Here is an 18,612-nt window from a genome sequence, read left to right as displayed (position 1 = left end):
AACCACTGTTCCGTGTGTGTGTGTGTTCGCTGCTGTGTGTGTGCACTTTGGATGGGTTAAATGCAGAACACGAATTCCAAGTATGGGTCACTTGGCGGTATGTCACGTCACTTTCATATAGTGGTTTAAATTGTCACATAGTAATAATGTAAAGAGAAAATATATTTAAAATCAATAATAATAATAAAATGCCCCCTTTTCAGGATGCTGTATTTTTAAAGATAATGTTGTAAAATCCAAATAAGCTTTACAGATCTTTATTTGAAAGGGTATTTAAACAAAGTTTGTCATGCCTGTTCAATAAACCATAAACAATTATTGCACATGCACCTGTGGGACAGTCACGTACGGTTTACAGGAGGAAGAAAATTAAATTCACAGTTCAAACAACTTTCTATTGACTCTGAAAAACACCAGGAGAAAGATGCCCAGGGTTCCTGATCCCCTGTATGAACATGCATAGTCTCATGCTGCAGGAGGTAGAACACTGCGGATGTGGCCAGAGCAATAAACTGCACTGTCTGTAATGTAAGACACATAAGTGCTACTTGGAGACTGGAAAGACAGCTGATAGTTATTGCAGTGGCAAACCACATGTGACCATGTACCCTCAGTGTTGAAAGTGCCCTGGTGGAAGAGTGGAGTACCATCTCACAGCAAGAACTGGTGAATAGGGGTTCAGTCCATTAGGATGAGATGCACTGCAGTGCTTAAAGCAGATGCTGGATGCACTACTCACTGCAATTGTTTCACATTATACCATTCTCTGTGAAAACTGTTCAGTTTATGTCTCAGCTGTTGAACTTTTTGTCATTTATTACAAATATTAACTTTGCTTGCTGAATATATATATTAGCTTCCTTTTAAGATAATATTATTTGCATTTGTGACATACTTATGACAAGTACACTTCCTCCCCCATTCTCATTAGCATAATGCACAGTACAAACTCATTCTCATTATTGTAATGTACAACAAATAATAAATTCAAATGATATAGTGTTGGTTGTGCTGCCGTTAATTTATGCTGACTTGCATTAAAAATGTGTTTTTTATTGTTAGCCTAACTTACAATGTGACCTGAACATGATAAAATTCACTTGTTAGGTTATTAAAAATTGTGTTTAACGGCTAATTTGTTAAAGGCTCGATTAATTTCATTTTAACCAGAATAATCTTAACACTTAACCTGCATTTAAATGCTTCAGGTTCCTCTTCCACTGAGCGTCAGATTTGCAGTGCATGCAAGAAAAGCAGCCTCTTTTACTGCTGAGACTGAGATCCGTTTCTGGCTTGAAGAAAACAGCAACTCGATAGATATGATGTCCTTTCTTGCTCATTACTCTTTGCTATGAGCCAAATATTTAACAAACAGGTTCAGTCACATGACTCGCATCACAAAACAAACGCATAACCAAAATCAGTCTCGACAAGATCAAATAACATTTACATTTATTAATTTGGCAGATGATTTTATGCAAAACAACTCACAAGGAATAGTACAACACAAGCATTTACTCATTCAAATAAAGTTTGTTCATCTCTTATCCCAAACCGAGACCAATAAGTTAACCTGATGTTAACAATTCACTTTATTATTCAAAAGTACAGGACACACATTTGAAATTTCAAAGGTAAGGCAATTGAATTAAGTTCATTACTATTTATTAGTAATTCTCGGTGTGTAATATCGCCCCCCTGTGGCTTTAAATGTGAAATAAATGAAACTATGGAAAACACCGGAAACTTACACAAAAAAAAAAAAAAAAAAAAAAACTTACAAAACACTTAAGTGGTTGCAAATGGACTTTCTCATGGCACTTTGTGATCACTGTGAAAAATGGAAAGTGTAGGTATGAGACAAATCAAAATATTGTACGATACAATCCAGATTCACATTTCACATCAATCTCGAAGTCAAACAGCAACAGGTGTGAATGTGACATGCTTGCACGTGAAGCAAAAAGAAACCCATATTACCTCATAATCAGGCCTGACTCGGTCAAGCTATGTTATGATTGTTTTCAAGTCAATATATACTGATTGTAAACATAATACTTGACATAAGCTGATATTCTGACTCCGCAAGACACTCAAATATACAGTAAAGAACTTATATATATAAAAAGCTCACCGCCCAAGCACATTTGCGTGGCACATAATGTAATTCAATACTAATATATTTTACACTGTGTGTAGATAGAGGCTATAACCATCAGAGAAGAAACCCGGAAACCACGTTACACAAACAAACATACCTGGAATAATCAGACACACCTGGGTACTGTACACACCTGGATTAATACAGTTCATAAAGCAGAAACGTATTACTCTGATGCACCTCAGCAGTATTTGGCTGTATATTCCTGACTATAAAGCGAACAGGGGTCTGGGGGATCGGACACATCAAAACAAAGCACGTTTCATTCACCCACGTCTTTGTCTGGAGATGTGGAGCTGGTCACATGAGGCGGCCGCAGCAGTTGGACTTCTGCTTCTCGGACTCGATGTAATCATGGATCTTGAACTTGGGCTCGTGGGGCTGCTGGATGTTTCTGTGCTTGAGTTCTCTGTGTGGCAATAAAAGAAAAAACATTCTTCAGTTTCAGTGTAATAAATAGAAATAGGAGTTCAAGGCAAACTTTGAATGATGGTTTGACAAAGCCTTAAAAAACCTTGAAGCGCTTATGTTTGAATAAACTTGTGAAAAAGTGCGCTTGTACTGAATGTGCACTTGTAGTGTACTTGAGTCCTTTTAAAAACTACTAGCAAATAAAATATGACAGTGGCTATTAAGTGCAAATAGCATATTTTTTAGCGATGGATGCCATTTACACTAAGTGAAAATAGCAGTATTTTTTGCTATTTATACTACTACTTGCAAATAGTGCCAATTATCTGCACCTCAGTATTGTAGTACATTATAAAACAGTATGCAATAATAAAGTATTGAGTGTAAATTAATAGTTTTAATTCCAATTATTAAATGGATGCCACCTTATTGGGACAATAAAGCCCTCCCTACACCTACCCGATACTTTTATTTTCAACCTTTTGATTATTTTCTTCATTTTTATTGAAAATAAATGCCTTTCTGATGCGATATGAGATTTGAAAAGGGAGGGAAAAGAGTTTGGTAAAAGGTGGGCTCGAACTCGTGTCGATCGCGTCAAAAAGCATGTGCCTTACCATCTACGCCCTGAAGCTGATGCTGAATTGGCGTCTTTTTTTAGTGTTGACTAACCCAATCACACGTTGGTGGGTGACGTTAGTGTAAATAGCCTTTGCCAACAAGGCAGGCTATTTGCACTTAGTGTAAATAGACACTCCGAAATAAGTATGAAATAAAAGAACACTTATTTACAGAGAGAGAGTAGTAAAAGATAGACACTTTTATGACTGTTTTTTAATACTTTATTACAGTTTTTGAATGTTAAGTTTTTAAAAGTGTACTTGCGTCAAAAGGTTTTACTTTTAAAATCATTTGAATCCATTTTTGTTGATCTTTTAAAGTACAGATATTTTAATGCAATGTATAGTGCACTATCCAATATTACATTTAAAGTTAATACATTTTAAATGTACTAAAGTGCAACTTTGCTGCAAATGTGCAATTACGAATATATTTTAAATAACGTTTCATTAGAAATTGCATTCAATTATATTTTAGCTTATCATAAATGCATTCGGCAACACACTTTAACCATATTTTACAGGCATTAGAGGTATTTTTATACTTTATATGTAATAAGTGTTGCCGAATACATTTATGGTAAACTAAAATATAATTACTATTACATAAACACGTGATTAAGTCCTACATAAGGGGGTCAAAAAACACTTAAATTCAATTAACTGCATTTTATATAAATGTGAACTATAACACAACCATTTAATCTCTATTATATTAATATGCAATTAAGTGTCTGAAAAAAACATGGCTCTTTCACAAGGGATTTGCAGATTTACACCAAGTCTTTTGCATTAGTATTACAAAGTCGTTGCTAATAAGTGGTTGGCAAACCAGGGTGGAAAAAAATGGTGCAACTCAGAACTGGTTTACTCAGAAATTTGACAAATAATTTCAAAGAAATGGCAAGTAGCACATTGAATTAAACATGAAGTTTACATTTTGAAGTATAAAAACTGAAAGAGCATGTTGATGTTACTTGTTTCAATCTGTATACAAGACATTTGTGTAAAATTCACTAGGACAATCCTCAAACCTTGCTATGGCATAGAAAGCGAGTTCCACATTGACACCGGTCTTGGCACTGGTCTCCATGAAAGGGACTCCGTATTCCTTCAATAAAGAAACAGCAGAATGTTGCAGTTAAATAAACTATTAAACTGTGTAATAGCAGGTATGTTAAAGTCATAGACACTCATACCTTAGCCAGCTTCTCTCCTTCTTCATGCGTGATCACCCTCTCAGCAGCCATGTCTGACTGTACGAACAATTACATATTAATATAAAACAGCAACGTATGTGTGAAACTACCCTCAAATATAGTACATGTCCTTGTTGTCCTTACAGAATCAAATAAACCAACGAGAGTGAGAATAGAGGTCCAGTGGATGGAAAAATATACATTTAGACAAAAGTTTGCAAATGTGTCTCATGTTTTATATCATATTTGATACATTTTATGACTCTGATAGTATGAAATAGGAGAATATGGAGCTCATGCAGAAGGAAGAAAAAATAAAATAATCACATTTCATCAGAGCCCCGACTGAGCAGAAGTATGCAATTCGGTGCAGCAAGAAAAATTGAATTCTGACAGCTTGTAATGTAAATCAATGAGATCTTTAGAACTCAGAACGCTGGCCTAGTTTACTTTCACTGTAAGTGCATTACTGTAAACACTAGCGGAAGAGCTGAAATGTTCTGTGGTAACTTCATAATGACACAAATAAAGCTCATTCCAATAAAGCCTACTGCATCATATTTGATATGCAAATACCTAAGTGCTCTAAATTAACAACAAACTCTCCTGAAAAACCTGCTGTACACAATCTGCTGATGTCTTCTGCTGTCTGATAGATAGTTTATACTTTTTTAGCAAGTAAAAGGCCTTTTAGTACTATTGTAGGCTACATACAGTATGTGTCCTGCTTCAGGTTGTGATGCACATGCTGCGAATTTACTGGACTAGAGCTACTTAGGTTTGTTTGATTATCCATACAATTAATTTGAGACAAATCAAATATGATCCATCAGGCTTTTGAGAACATTTTATTTATTCATCTCTCCATTATCATTGTATTGCACTGCATTATATGTTTTGCCCCCATCAATAAATCCTACTGAACTTTGATCATAAAACTAAACATCTTGTTTCTTAAGACATTATTTGGAGATATAGAGTTACAACTGATATTCATATGCATTTTATGTAAATATATTATACTGTAATATACTGTATTATGCAAGTCTGCTATACATCTCTTTGATTTACATTACAAGCTAGTGGAATTTCATCTGACTTGTTTTGACTAACTGCACCAAATTGCCTTTTTTTTGGTCAGTTTGTGCTTTTGAATAAAATTGACTTTATATTAGGTGGCCTTTACTATTATGTACTTACGATGCAAGTACGAGCACCATATTTTCACTATATCATATTATAAGAGAGGTCAAAGCCTGATAACATTTTTTTGTTTACAATTTATTTTAAGGTGTAACAAGGAGGCTTTCTGGCTCCATTAGGGGGCGCTATCTAATCCAGTGGAAAACCAGTTAGGGCAGTTACACCAGAACACACCGTAACCACACATCAAGAGATAAAAGATGAACAAACGTTGTAAAACGTTTGTTAAACGTTGCTTCCGTCTAAAATGAATTACCGCCTGAAATGACACACTGACACACAAAAGGCGGAGAATCATAAAAAATAAAAAACTGATTTGCAGCTCTCTCTCTCTCTGTATGTTTGTGTGTGTGTGTGTCTGCATGTACATTAAAACATTATTTGCACCTTTCAAGAGGGGTTGGTTATCTGTTCACTCCTTTCAGGAAGTCCCACTTACCTTGTTGCCAAGCAACATGATGACCACATCCTTCTTTGCATACTCGTAGATTTCAGTCAGCCAGGCCTGCGTAGCGATAGACATGCAAAAAGAAAAAAAGAAAGAAAAAAACCTTTGAAGGACAAGAAACGCATCTGGGGTAGAAATGCATGTCATTTCACAACCCACACTAACAGCAGCAAGGAAATGACAACATCCAATAAATACATATCTAAAAACGTCCTGAAGTGTTTGTTTGTCTTACTCGGATGTTGTCGAAGGAGGTCTTTCTCGTGATGTCATACAGCAGCAGCAGAGCTGTAATGGAAAGCACAGCATGTTCAGATCACAGCGAATGATTCAGAGCTGAGCTTTATAGCAATTAAACACTGACTCAACAGTCTGCCATGTTCTTCAGGAGTTGTGACTGTACAAATTTGGCCGCAGTGTTTAAAGTTCACTGCAGTGATCTCTCACAGACTGAATGAAACGCTCTACTGAGAAACCATTTCTATACTATGATATGGTATATATTCATATTTGCCTATTTAAAGCCAAATGGTGACATGTATATAGGCAGCAGCTATTCGCACTAAATGAAAATAGCAGTAATTTCTTATAGATATGCTATTTGTAAAAAGTGCAAACAGTAATAGATTATAGTTACACCATTTCAAAATAGCAGGATTTTCTGCTATTTATACTAATTGCAAATAGTGGCAATTATCTGCACCGCAGTATTGTAGTACATTATAAAACAGTATGCGATAACATATTGAGTGTAAACTATCATTTTAATTCAAAAGAGTTGTAATAAAAAGACTTGTAATAAAGTGAAGGTGGCATTTTTACCCTGAGCGTCTCTGTAGTATGCGTGAGTAACACTGCGGAACCGCTCCTGACCAGCCGTGTCCCACATCTGCAGGAGAGGAGCGTTAACAGGTAAAGCATGTCATGAAGGGGTACATTTAGGACACTGGTCTGAAAAAAAAAAAAGTCCCAATTAACCTGAATTGACCCCAAGTATCAACATGTGTCATTTTTCCAAATCTGTTTTACAAAGAGAGAAACCTGAAACCATTACAAATCATTTGTTTTGTGATTTCGTCCTGATCTTTGAACAGGCAGGAGGCCAACCAAATTGAATTTTGTGAAAAACAATGCGAGCGGCACAAAACACACCACCACATGCAGTCTGGCTGGTTGCTAGGGCATTCCTAGCTGGTTGCTAAGGTGTTAGCTGTGAGTCAAGTCAAGAGTTCACTCCATAGTCGATGACATTCTGGTCGGTAGATACAGCTCTGCTCCGTCCAGTGTTGGGGAAAGTTACTTTTAAAAGTAATGCGTTACTTCATAAAAAAGTAACTAATTGCATTACTTAGTTATTTTTTATGGAAAGGAATCCATTATGTTACTTGTGTTTCTTTTTGTCTTCTGAGCTGGGCTTGCTCGTTCATTTTTAATAACAAATGAGGAAGAAGTTATATTTTTGGCAACTGTAAAGGCCCTTTTTACAACAAAACAAATAAGCATCAGGCTGAAGGAAGTGCAATGCGTCACTTATCTGAAAAAGTAACTCATATTTTCTTGTAAATTTAAAAGTAATGTGTTACTAGTTATTTGTAATGCGTACTGGCTCCCTCCTTGACTCTAAAGCATTGGGATTTTTGAAATCCGTTTTATCATCCAGCAGGTGAAAATCTGACCATAACAGCAGTCGTCTGCTCAAGTCGCATGATTTGAGGCATTATTCATGCCTATATGACAAATAGAACAGGACAGGAGTTCAATACAGTACTCAAATCAATGTAATTAATAGTGATGCTTGTCTTGTTTGCTCACCTGGAGTTTGACTTTCATGTTATCCACAGTCACCACCTTATTCTACAGGAAGAAGAAACACCCATTAACACACAAAAAGTACTTCGGAAACCACATTACACTTTCTTTTTCACAAATGAAAGACAAAATAATGAACAAGTAAACATTTTGTTATTCAAGGAAATAAACCAAATAGGAAAACAATTTAGCTACTACTAAAGTGAGAACTGTGCAATTTTGCTTTTGTGTGGCCAGGCTCTCCACATAGACTTAATTATATAGTGGAGATGAAATAACAGACCAGCTCCCCGCTTAATTTCCTGTTGACGTCAGCCGTTACTTCCTTTGTGAACTAAATGTTTTAAAAATCGCACCTTCTGCACTGAGAGGACCAGACTTAAGATGTTTCCATGTACCAAATGGCAGTGCAATCAGAGACATCAGTCACACAAATGGAAGTGAGAATTTCAGAGATGAGCAATTATCATCCGCAGACATTCACATATACAGGCCGACCAATCTTTCAATCCTGAATATGTACACAAAGACTGTAGTTAATGCTGACGGATCAGAAACGTAGGCGTTTAAAGCTCAACATGCAGAGAAAACACAAAGTAGTTTCATTTGTAGGTGCCACCAGTTACACAGAAACTGCACCCTTCACCTTTTCATCATGTCACATTATCAGCAACAGGAGAGTAAATGACACCACAATGCTTATGTGGTGGACTATAGAGTAACCGTAATCTCAAAGACACACTTTGGCTGCTTTCTCCTTCCAGGGAGTTCAGAGAAATTAAATCAGAGCAGAGCACAAAGCAATTCGAGGAAAACATTAACCGGTTCAATAAGAACGCAGGTATGTCTCCATTGTCCCATATCTGACTTGAATGAAAACACAAATCTTTTTCTTCACAGAAGTGCGTTCAGCAGAGCTCGGATGTGTCATTGTTTCTCCAAGCGCAAGCCAACAAAAGCTGCAGAATAAGATCAAATGAAATCCACTGATGATTAGGATTTGGTTCATTTTCAGAACGGTTTTAATTTTTTAAATACAGGAACATAAAGCTTAAAAAATGTTCTCTATATTTTTCCCAATTTTAACAATACGCAAGTACTGATATTTTTGCATTTGCTCTCGAAAGAAAGAAATCAAAAAGGTTTTTGTTTTTTCCTCCGGATGGAATAGCTAATGGACCCTTTTCACATTTCTGGGTTTCCCATAAGCAGAAATCATCATAGTTAGGTGAATTTCTATAGTGCTAAATGTAAACTAAATCTTTTTTGGCATTCCTATTTGTTCCAATAGCAAAAGGAAAAAAAAAAAAATCTAGGACAGCCTTTCTATAACTACAAAAGAGGAACAAAAATAGAGAGCTGGGTTATGTGGTCAGAAGAAAGAAAGATTTCAAATTTGCCATCACTCACTATGTAATTTAATCAGTAGGCATGAAAACACAAAGTAGAGGTGTTATAAATGCACAAAGGATTCACAAGCACATAAAAACATGATCATGAAGTGAGTGATCTGAATGAAACTCCAGGGTTTTGAGCCGTACAGAGTGGCTGTGAACCTAAACACCTCTGATTGGTCAGCGTGTTCAGCACTCAACAGACACGTCTGTGATTGGCTACAATACACAACGCTGTTTTTAGAAAGAAACCTGTTTTACATGGAAACCTTTGACGCTTTTCACAAAGCCCTTACACAAATAGATACAGGAACATTTGTGAGAGATGAGTGAAATTGGTTATAGACTTAACATTATTGCAATATTCCCTGCAAAGATATTGATAATATCACTCAAATTTCTCTCAGCCCTACTTATGAGTTAATGATTAATGTTAACTAAATATTCCCAAAACTAAATCTCAAACTCATTTTGTTCACTTTCTTCCACAAATCACACAAGAAATTACATTTTGGTCTGTTCCTTACACAAATCTATCATATGACTGTGTAAGACAAAGAACATAGTGAGTCATATGAATATTTGCGCTTCTTTCATGGTGGGTTTTTGAAGCATGAGACGCTTTGGTCACTATTCACTTCCACGTTTGGAACGGCATGAAGGTGAGATTACAATCTTATTTTGGATTGAACGATCCCTTTAAATTAGTGTCAGTCGTGAACAAATATTGATGGTACTTCCTCGAAAGTACTAAAAGAATCAATAATGGAAATGTTAAAAGACCGGGATCAAAGCCAGAATCGTTACATTCCTTACAATTTCCATTCCTGCAATGGCGATGATATACGACTATAGGACATTCATCTATCAGTTGCTCTAGGAATCTGCTTGATCTCTTCAAGTCTCAACCTGTTATTTGAGAAATGGAAACTTGACCTTGTTTCAGTTACAAGGCCCTTTTGACACCGGAAAGGATATCAATTTATGAAAAACATACATCTTTCAGGGCCTCTGCCTATCCAGCATAAATCAAGCATAGCCATCAATTTGTTATAATGGCTTTCCATTTCTCTGGCATCAGACTTGCTCTGCTCTGGCTCCCACACATCCTCATGCTGAGCAAGTGCTACAAGGAAGAGCCCAAAATAGACACAGGCTATAGTGCTGCCGCTGTGCCATTCAAAAAAAACTACCAGCACAGAAACGCTTCAATGTTTCCCTGAGCTGCAGCAGATGCTTCATTTCAGACAAATTTTAGACGTTGTCGGCAGGCGATCAAAGAATGAGGGTTTAAAAGGGTTTTTGAACTTCCTAAAGTCACCTTCTGTCTGAAAGCATGGCACTTTCTACTCAAATCTGACGTTCAAAACCGGTCCACATCACATGCCAAGCCTTGAACGTTTCAATGTATTTTATGCTAACCTTGCAAAAACTTGGTTTGAGGGCAAAAATCTATTTGTGGAGCATGACAAACTTTATTTTCCTCCAATAAAGCATGCGCCCTTAACGCCAACTGACAACGGCCTCTTACATTAACATGTAGGTGTATTAACTGTAATGACTCCAAAAAATGAAAACATGACTCTGATATATTTTTAATTCACCGTTTGAGAAAATAAACCCACAATTTTGATGACTCATCTTGCATTTAGGTGCGTATACCAATTTTTGTCCAATCAAATGCTCTCTACAGTGGCAATGTAGGTAGTAACTGTAATTAGCAAATGATAATATAATACAGGCCGATGAGCTCTTAGACAGGTCACACTCAAACTTTCAGTTTTAATAGGATATGCATCATTTCACTGGGTCTCTAAAGTCTTGGTGAAACTGAAGTAGCAACAGATCTTTTCTTCTGTATTGCGACAAAGTGTAACCGATTATTGTAAAAGGAAAAGAGCCCTACCAAGTCTCACATTACAATCTATTGGTTGTTGACTGGATTTTGAGATATGGCCGTTGCACTATTAAACAAATGCCAGTTTGCAGTCATTTGTGGAGGGACGGGGTTTAAGTGGACTAAATTACTCGAGGTCCAACATACGTCATACAAGTGCTCTATATTCACCCACAAATTTTGTACTTAATATATTAAATTGATTCTTTAGTACTTCTTAAGATAAACTTAAGATCATCTAAGTGTACTCAACTGTGCTATTTTGGGACACCATGAATATGAACTAAACCCCCGGTTTCACAGACAAGGCATAAGCCTAGTCCCAAAATAAAATGTGTTTCAATTGAAAGAAACTTGCACTGATTTATCTTAAAATATGTCAGTGCCCTCGTTTTGTCTCAAGTTGCACATCAGTAATGTTTTTTTTTTTCTAAGGCATGTTTATAAAAATGACTTAAATGTCCTAATTGAACTACGGCCTAATCCTGGCTTAGTCTAAACCCTGTCTGTGAAACCAGGCCAAAATGTATTTGTTACCACTTACACTTGAACCCATCTTTCATACACTAGTACACTCAAGTGTACAACAAGTGACTAAATATATTTTTTTTTAAATACAGAGATAGTATGTTAAAAGCGCATTTTAGTTCATATTCATGGTGTCCCAAAATAGCACAGTTGAGTACACTTAGATGATCTTAAGTTTATCTTAAGCAGTACTGAAGAATCATTTTTAGTATATTAAATACAAAATTAGTAGGCTAGTACGGGTGAGTTTTCATCTCACTCTGACTTTAAATACACCCCAGGTAAGTTTTAACAAAAAAAATTCTCTTTTTCTCCCCAACCAAGTGCTTGGCAGGTGCAGCTCAAGACCCAAAGTGTCATGGGGCGATGGGTTAATCATTTAGCCAGACTGAAACGTGAACGAGCATCAGATTGGCCTGTTATATCCAAACACTCCAAGACATCTTGAGTGGCACAATGGCTTCACAAATTTGTCCGAGAGGCTGCTGGACTGCACCAGCACCACTTCAGAAGACCACAGAGATTTGCACAGTTAAATGCCAATGGACAGTGAATACAGAGAAGCACACACACACAACGTCTCTATGATGGAGTGCCAGAACGGCTTATTGATTAGATGCTGGTTTTAAGTGTTAAAGGGTCATATCATTGTCATGAGACCAGGCTTTGTGTAAATGGTACACCAAATAAAAAAATAATTTTTCTCATGTTCCACAGAATAAATTAAGTAATACATACAACATGAGGGCAAGTAAATGACAATTTTCCATTTTGGGTAAATTCTCTCTATAAGTCTGTGAAATAAACACCCTCTTCACATGTGAAATGAGAAACAGCACTTTGCTGTGAGCTGCGGGTTTGCTTTCGGGTCTAATATAGTTTGTGATGTCTCATCCTTCAACAACAGCCTCTTGGCAAAGCAGCATTACATTGTGACATTTATGTGATTCATAAAACAATCTGCACTCAAATGTGCTACTCAAGCTGTTAAGATGAGATTGAAACAATCATAGACTTTAAAAAACAAAAAAAATAAAATAAGCTGCTCTGTCTTGACATCATAAGCATGCTTCTGTTGTTCGTTAAGAAAACGATGTAAAGGCTTGTTTACACCAAAGACACTCTATAACCATTCTAATTCTATGAGAACCCAGCTAACGAATGTTCTCAGAACACTGGTTAACATGTAAACAGAGTGTTCATTTGAATGTTGTTTAAAGTTCTAAAATGCATTTTTATTAAACTTTTTTTTAAAGAGCAAGCAACAGCACGCACATCGATCTCAAATGGGTGCTCGACTAAAAAACAAGTAGAAGCATATTTAGAAAGTCGGCAACACCAAAGCTCCAAATGTAGCAAAAAAAATTTCACTCCGTTTCCACTCTTCAGTACATAGGAATAGAGGTAGTCAAGTGTCCATGGCGCGGTGGTGATAAATTACTTTTACAATGTGAGGCCTTTTGGTTTTTTACATTAGATACGTTGTCCCCTAGAGGATTAAATGAGGACTTTGATATTCATCCATTTCTTTAATATATGAAATATCTATCTACAGTATCTTACAGAAGTGAGTACACCCCTGACATTTTTGTAAATATTTCATATCTTTTCATGTGACAACACTGTAGCAAAGTGTAATTTCTTCAATGTAAAGTAGTGAGTGTACAGCTTGTATAACAGTGTAAATTTGCTGTCCCCTCAAAATAACTCAACACACAGCCATTAATGTGTAAACCGTTGGCCACAAAAGTCCAAATTGGGCCCAATTAGCCATTTTCTCTCCCCGGTGTCATGTGACTCAGTGTTAAAAGATCTCAGGTGTGAATGAGGAGCAGGTGTGTTAAATTTGGTGTTATCGCTCTCACTCTCTCATACTGGTCACTGGAAGTTCAACATGGCACCTCATGGCAAAGAACTCTCTGAGGATCTGAAAAAAATCATTGTTGCTCTTCAAAAAGATGGCATAGGCTATAAGAAGATTGCCAAGACCCTGAAACTGAGCTGCAGCATGGTGGCCAAGACCATACAGCGGTTTAACAGGACAGGTTCCACTCAGAACAGGCCTCGCCATGGTCAACCAAAGAAGTTGAGTGCACGTGCTCAGCGTCATATCCAGAGGTTGTGTTTTGGAAATAGACGTACGAGTGCTGCCAGCATTGCTGCAGAGGTTGAAGGGGTGGGGGGTGGTCAGCCTGTCAGTGCTCAGAGCATACGCCGCACACTGCATCAAATTGGTCTGCATGGCTGTCGTCCCAGAAGGAAGCCTCTTCTAAAGATGATGCACAGGAAAGCCCGCAAACAGTTTGCTGAAGACAAGCAGACTAAGGACATGGATTACTGGAACCATGTCCTGTGGTCTGATGAGACCAAGATAAACTTATTTGGTTCAGATGGTGTCAAGCGTGTGTGGCAGCAACCAGGTGAGGAATATAAAGACAAGTGTGTCTTGCCTACAGTCAAGCATGGTGGTGGGAGTGTCATGGTCTGGGGCTGCATGACTGCTGCCGGCACTGGGGAGCTACAGTTCATTGAGGGAACCATGAATGCTAACATACTGAAGCAGAGACTGAGCCGCAGGGCAGTATTCCATCATGATAACGACTCCAAACACACCTCCAAGACGACCACTGCCTTGCTAAAGAAACCGAGGGTAAAGGTGATGGACTGGCCAAGCAATGTCTACAGACCTAAACCCTATTGAGCATCTGTGGGGCATCCTCAAACGGAAGGTGGAGGAGTGCAAGGTCTCTAACATCCACCAGCTCCGTGATGTCGTCATGGAGGAGTGGAAGAGGACTCCAGTGGCAACTTGTGAAGCTCTGGTGAACTCCATGCCCAAGAGGGTTAAGGCAGTGCTGGAAAATAATGGTGGCCACACAAAATATTGACACTTTGGGCCCAATTTGGACATTTTCACTTAGGGGTGTATTCACTTTTGTGGCCAGCGGTTTAGACATTAATGGCTGTGTGTTGAGTTATTTTGAGGGGACAGGAAATTTACACTGTTATACAAGCTGTACACACTACTTTACATTGTAGCAAAGTGTCATTTCTTCAGTGTTTGTCACATGAAAAGATATAAAATATTTACAAAAATGTGAGGGGTGTACTCACTTCTGTGAGATACTGTATGTATATAGCTTTTTTACAGCTCTAATAAAGGTTTTGAAGGTACTAATTGAATTTTTGTACGTAGGCAGGTATCAATTAATGCTGTTGAATTGCATATTTGAGAATTGTATTTTGCATAGCTTTATATGCTGTTTTTCTTTTAAAAAATTTTCCTTGTTTGATGTGTTATTGTTTTGGTTTATTTGTTGGGGTATTATGATGATAATATTGTGAGGTCTGCGACCTTTGATCACCTGGAGGTATAAGTGGTATAAGTGATCACCTGAGTGGCATATCAGTGTTGTTCATTTGTCTGATGAAGAGCCTGCGTGCTCGAAACGTCACACACTATGCAAAAGTCTTTTAAATACATTTTTTGCTACTTTTGGAGCTTTGGTGTTGCCGACTTTGCATTCTAAATATGAAACTTTTTTAAACATTTAATTTGGATGCACGTCTTATACATTTTTAGACATTACTACTTGTTTCAGAACATTTAGAGGACATGCATAACTAACGCTCCAATAATTTTTGCAAAATCAAACCATATTGATCAAATTGAAAACCATTTAAAATTCACCTGACATTAAAGAGCTTGAGCATTTAAAACAGTAGGCAACAAAACGTTTAGCTCTGAAACTTACAATACATCAAACGCTTATTTTAGTTCAACAAAAAATAGATTTATCATGATATGACCTCCATAAACGTTGTATAAAGAGAAGCAAACCAGCTCCATCCACTGCTGGCTCACCCTAAAGTCTATCCCCACTGTGGCAATGAAGTTGCCTCCCAGAAAGGCGCCATCTTTAAAGCGCACCAGGACGCAGGTCTTCCCCACTGCCGAGTCTCCCAGCAGCATCACCTAAAGGCATCAGGGTCAGAGACAGCTGTTAGGCCTACAACCACATCCTGGTTTTATTTAATGAGCTCTAAATGTTCACCAACTTTATGTTAATGTCAACACGGAATGACATTCACAACCCACTTTACTTCCATAAATTGACATTTTTGAGTGGAACAAGACAAAACTGTCAGGTAAGAATCAGTTTTATCTGTCGAAAATGACTGTGGTGTGGAAAGTGTGACAGGTGGTTAAGAAAAAGGGTTTGAAAACATGAGCGAATCAAATGATTGAGAGTATCATAAATGCAGAAAATCATGCACAAAGCAGAAACATGTATTTAAAAAGTAATTAGGGTTATTTTTGCTTCCATGTTGACTTTAACACCAAAACGCAGTTGTTTTTAACGGAAGAAAATGCTTTGTAACGGAAAGGAAACTCAAATTGTGAAATGTGTTTGCCCAATTATGTATTGCGTAATATTCTTAGCTGAAACTACCGCTGGTCAACTCCAACATTGCATATTGTTTATCACTTTAAATCTACGCATTTTCTTCACTTCGAATAAGACAGAGGCAAAAACTGCTCCTCTTATAGGACTAAAATAAAATTCTGGAATCTCTAAGACTTTTATATCATTGTGTCTCTTCAGAGTAGGCCTACATCAATATGTATTCAGATGCATTGAGATGACCTTCTCCCTGAGTCAATACTTATCCACCAGTGAGGAAAAAGTCAAACTACTATCACATTACTTAAATATTAGGAGGAAATGCATCAAATGTAAAAAAAATAGGCGGTATACTTTATATAGCAGTAGTTCTCAACTGGTGGTTTGCGACCCAAAACAGGTTGTGGGCAGCATGGGGAAAAAACAATGTTAGCTATAGATAAGATCAATGCAATAATAATCAAATGCAACTGACTAACATTATAGAATAAAAATAGGGTTACATTTCAAACGGGAGAACAATACTATGTTATATTACTAATTATGCTGATTTGATTATAATTTGAATTACTATTTTCTTTACTTTTGCAGAATCAGTCATTTTTATACTGTGTTTAGTCACCACTTTGGTCCAAACGCAAAACCAGTTTTGAAGAACCACTGCTGTATTTTACCATTAGACCGTGAACTACTATTAAATTTGCATGCAAAACAATGTTTTCAGCCATTTAAAGTGAATTCAGACAGTTGCACGGCTGTGAGCATGCCTTTGCATTCTTGAAAAAGTGATTACTGAGTAGAAGACGCACGCGCGCGCGCCACAGGTGCCAACTAATGCTGGGCAAATTTTTCAGACACAACAACAATAAACTAAATAATAAAATATAACTCACACCTTGAAGGCAATATCAAAACACTCATTGACCGAGGCGCATCGCTCCAGCATATTTCTCGACGTTCCGTTTTTAACCCCATTCTCCATCAATGCTGCTTTTCTGATTGACATCGCGGAAACAAATAACGAGGATCTTGCTTTCGATGTTCTTAAGACGCGCCGGGTGACTATATCACAAATGCATCACATAGTGTATCTAAAACGCGCCCAAACTTCATCAGATGCTGCCGAAGGATGAGGATATATGAAGAAACACAAAAAATGCATCTATCCGAAAAGCGTCCTCTTCATCATCATTAACGCGCAAAGACGCAAACCTTGATCGTTATCGTGCAGTTGCGCGGATAATCTCACACAGCAGAGAAGCACATGAGCAACAGGCTCCCGTGGGTAACGCGCGCACACAGGTGCCAGATCACATCTGATCACACTGATTGAGAGGAGGAGACCGACCAATGACACCCATCAAGCGACGCGACTAAACCAAACGCGTCCATCAAGTGTTTAGTCCGCCCTCTACTGAGCAATGAGTGTAACGACATCCACTATCATCCATCTAGGCTACTGTATCTCACATAATAACAAAATATAAAAAGAACAGTCTTAAAATAAATGCTTAACACTTGCTTTAATAATCATTTATATCTAACAGTATTTGTTTCTCTCTCGTTATGATCTGTAGGAATATTGCAGGATGGCTGTAAGGACCAATGATGTATTCATGCATGTCTTCTTTAAGCTCAGTCTTGACACAGTCCACCTAAATAGGTATTTATTTGTGCACAGAAAAAACATATTTCCAGAATATACTCTGCTCATATTCTGCACACATATTAAACACCCTGTTTCACACACAAAAACACTGAGACTAATTACAAAATATGAAAGAAAAAACAACAACAAACAGTGATGATCCAACCGAGGCCAGACAGATCCCTCTGTAATTATAATCAGAGCCTGCAGTAAAATGATCATTATCATATTATTGTAATCAGACGCTCTCTGTTGAGAAAGCCCAGCAGCTCTCTGCAGGGAGTTACGACAGTAGATAGAGGAGCAAATGCAGCAGGCAGAGCTAACATGGAAGTTAGTGATATTTGTGTGTCAGTCAACACAAACATGTGCGTTTAATATTAGTAGTAACATATTTAGATATAAGGTTAGCATGTAGAGGATAATAGGGGAATCGTTCTCTAATATAGCCTATGTTACAGCATTTTTTCCTCGTAAATTCCTACAAACTGCATAAAACCTTACATTTATACAAATGTAGCAATATGATATAATGCTAAATTACGTATGCAGGTGAAATAACTTATTTCAAAAAGTGAAACTTTCATATATTTTAGATTCATTACATGTAAAGTAAAACATTTCAAAAGTTTTTTTTGTTTTAATTTTGATGATTAGAGCTTACAGCTCATGAAAGTCAAAAATCAGTATCTCCAAACATTAGAATATTTACATTTGAGTTTCAATTAATGACCATCCCTACAGTATAAATCTCGGGTATCTCTTGTTCTTTGAAACCTCAATAATGGGGAAGACTGCTGACTTGGCAATGATCCAGAAGACAATCATTGACGCCCTCCACAAAGAAGGTAAGTCACAGAGGGTCATTACTGAAAGGTGTGGCTGTTT

At 37.3% G+C, this 18,612-nt stretch overlaps 1 protein-coding gene across 1 annotated transcript; it reads right to left on the bottom strand.

Moving 5' to 3' along the window:
- Positions 1–1,421: 1,421 nt before the first annotated feature.
- LOC306862829 (ras-related protein Rab-37-like) lies at positions 1,422–17,492 on the bottom strand. The gene is made up of 9 exons (XM_079405843.1): positions 16,972–17,492; positions 15,536–15,646; positions 7,855–7,896; positions 6,865–6,931; positions 6,278–6,330; positions 6,034–6,099; positions 4,392–4,448; positions 4,227–4,303; positions 1,422–2,570 (listed from the first exon to the last, which is right to left on the bottom strand). Exons 1-9 carry the CDS (start codon positions 17,080–17,082, stop codon positions 2,462–2,464), a joined length of 693 nt encoding a protein of 230 aa, XP_079261969.1. The 5' UTR covers positions 17,083–17,492; the 3' UTR covers positions 1,422–2,461.
- Between the last annotated feature and the right edge of the window lie 1,120 nt (positions 17,493–18,612).

The sequence above is a fragment of the Barbus barbus genome (genome assembly GCF_936440315.1).
Source record: "Barbus barbus genome assembly, chromosome: 4".
Classification (NCBI taxonomy): domain Eukaryota; kingdom Metazoa; phylum Chordata; class Actinopteri; order Cypriniformes; family Cyprinidae; genus Barbus; species Barbus barbus.
This window is presented reverse-complemented; position numbering and strand designations above follow the sequence as displayed.

Excerpts from the sequence above, each read along its gene's own strand:
- LOC306862829 (XM_079405843.1), bottom strand. The coding sequence starts at position 17,082 with ATGTCAATCAGAAAAGCAGCATTGATGGAGAATGGGGTTAAAAACGGA. Across the intron at positions 6,331-6,864 it reads ATACTACAGAGACGCTCAGG|CTCTGCTGCTGCTGTATGAC; the intron begins GTAAAAATGCCA and ends TTTCCATTACAG. Across the intron at positions 4,449-6,033 it reads TCATGTTGCTTGGCAACAAG|TCAGACATGGCTGCTGAGAG; the intron begins GTAAGTGGGACT and ends TTGTTCGTACAG.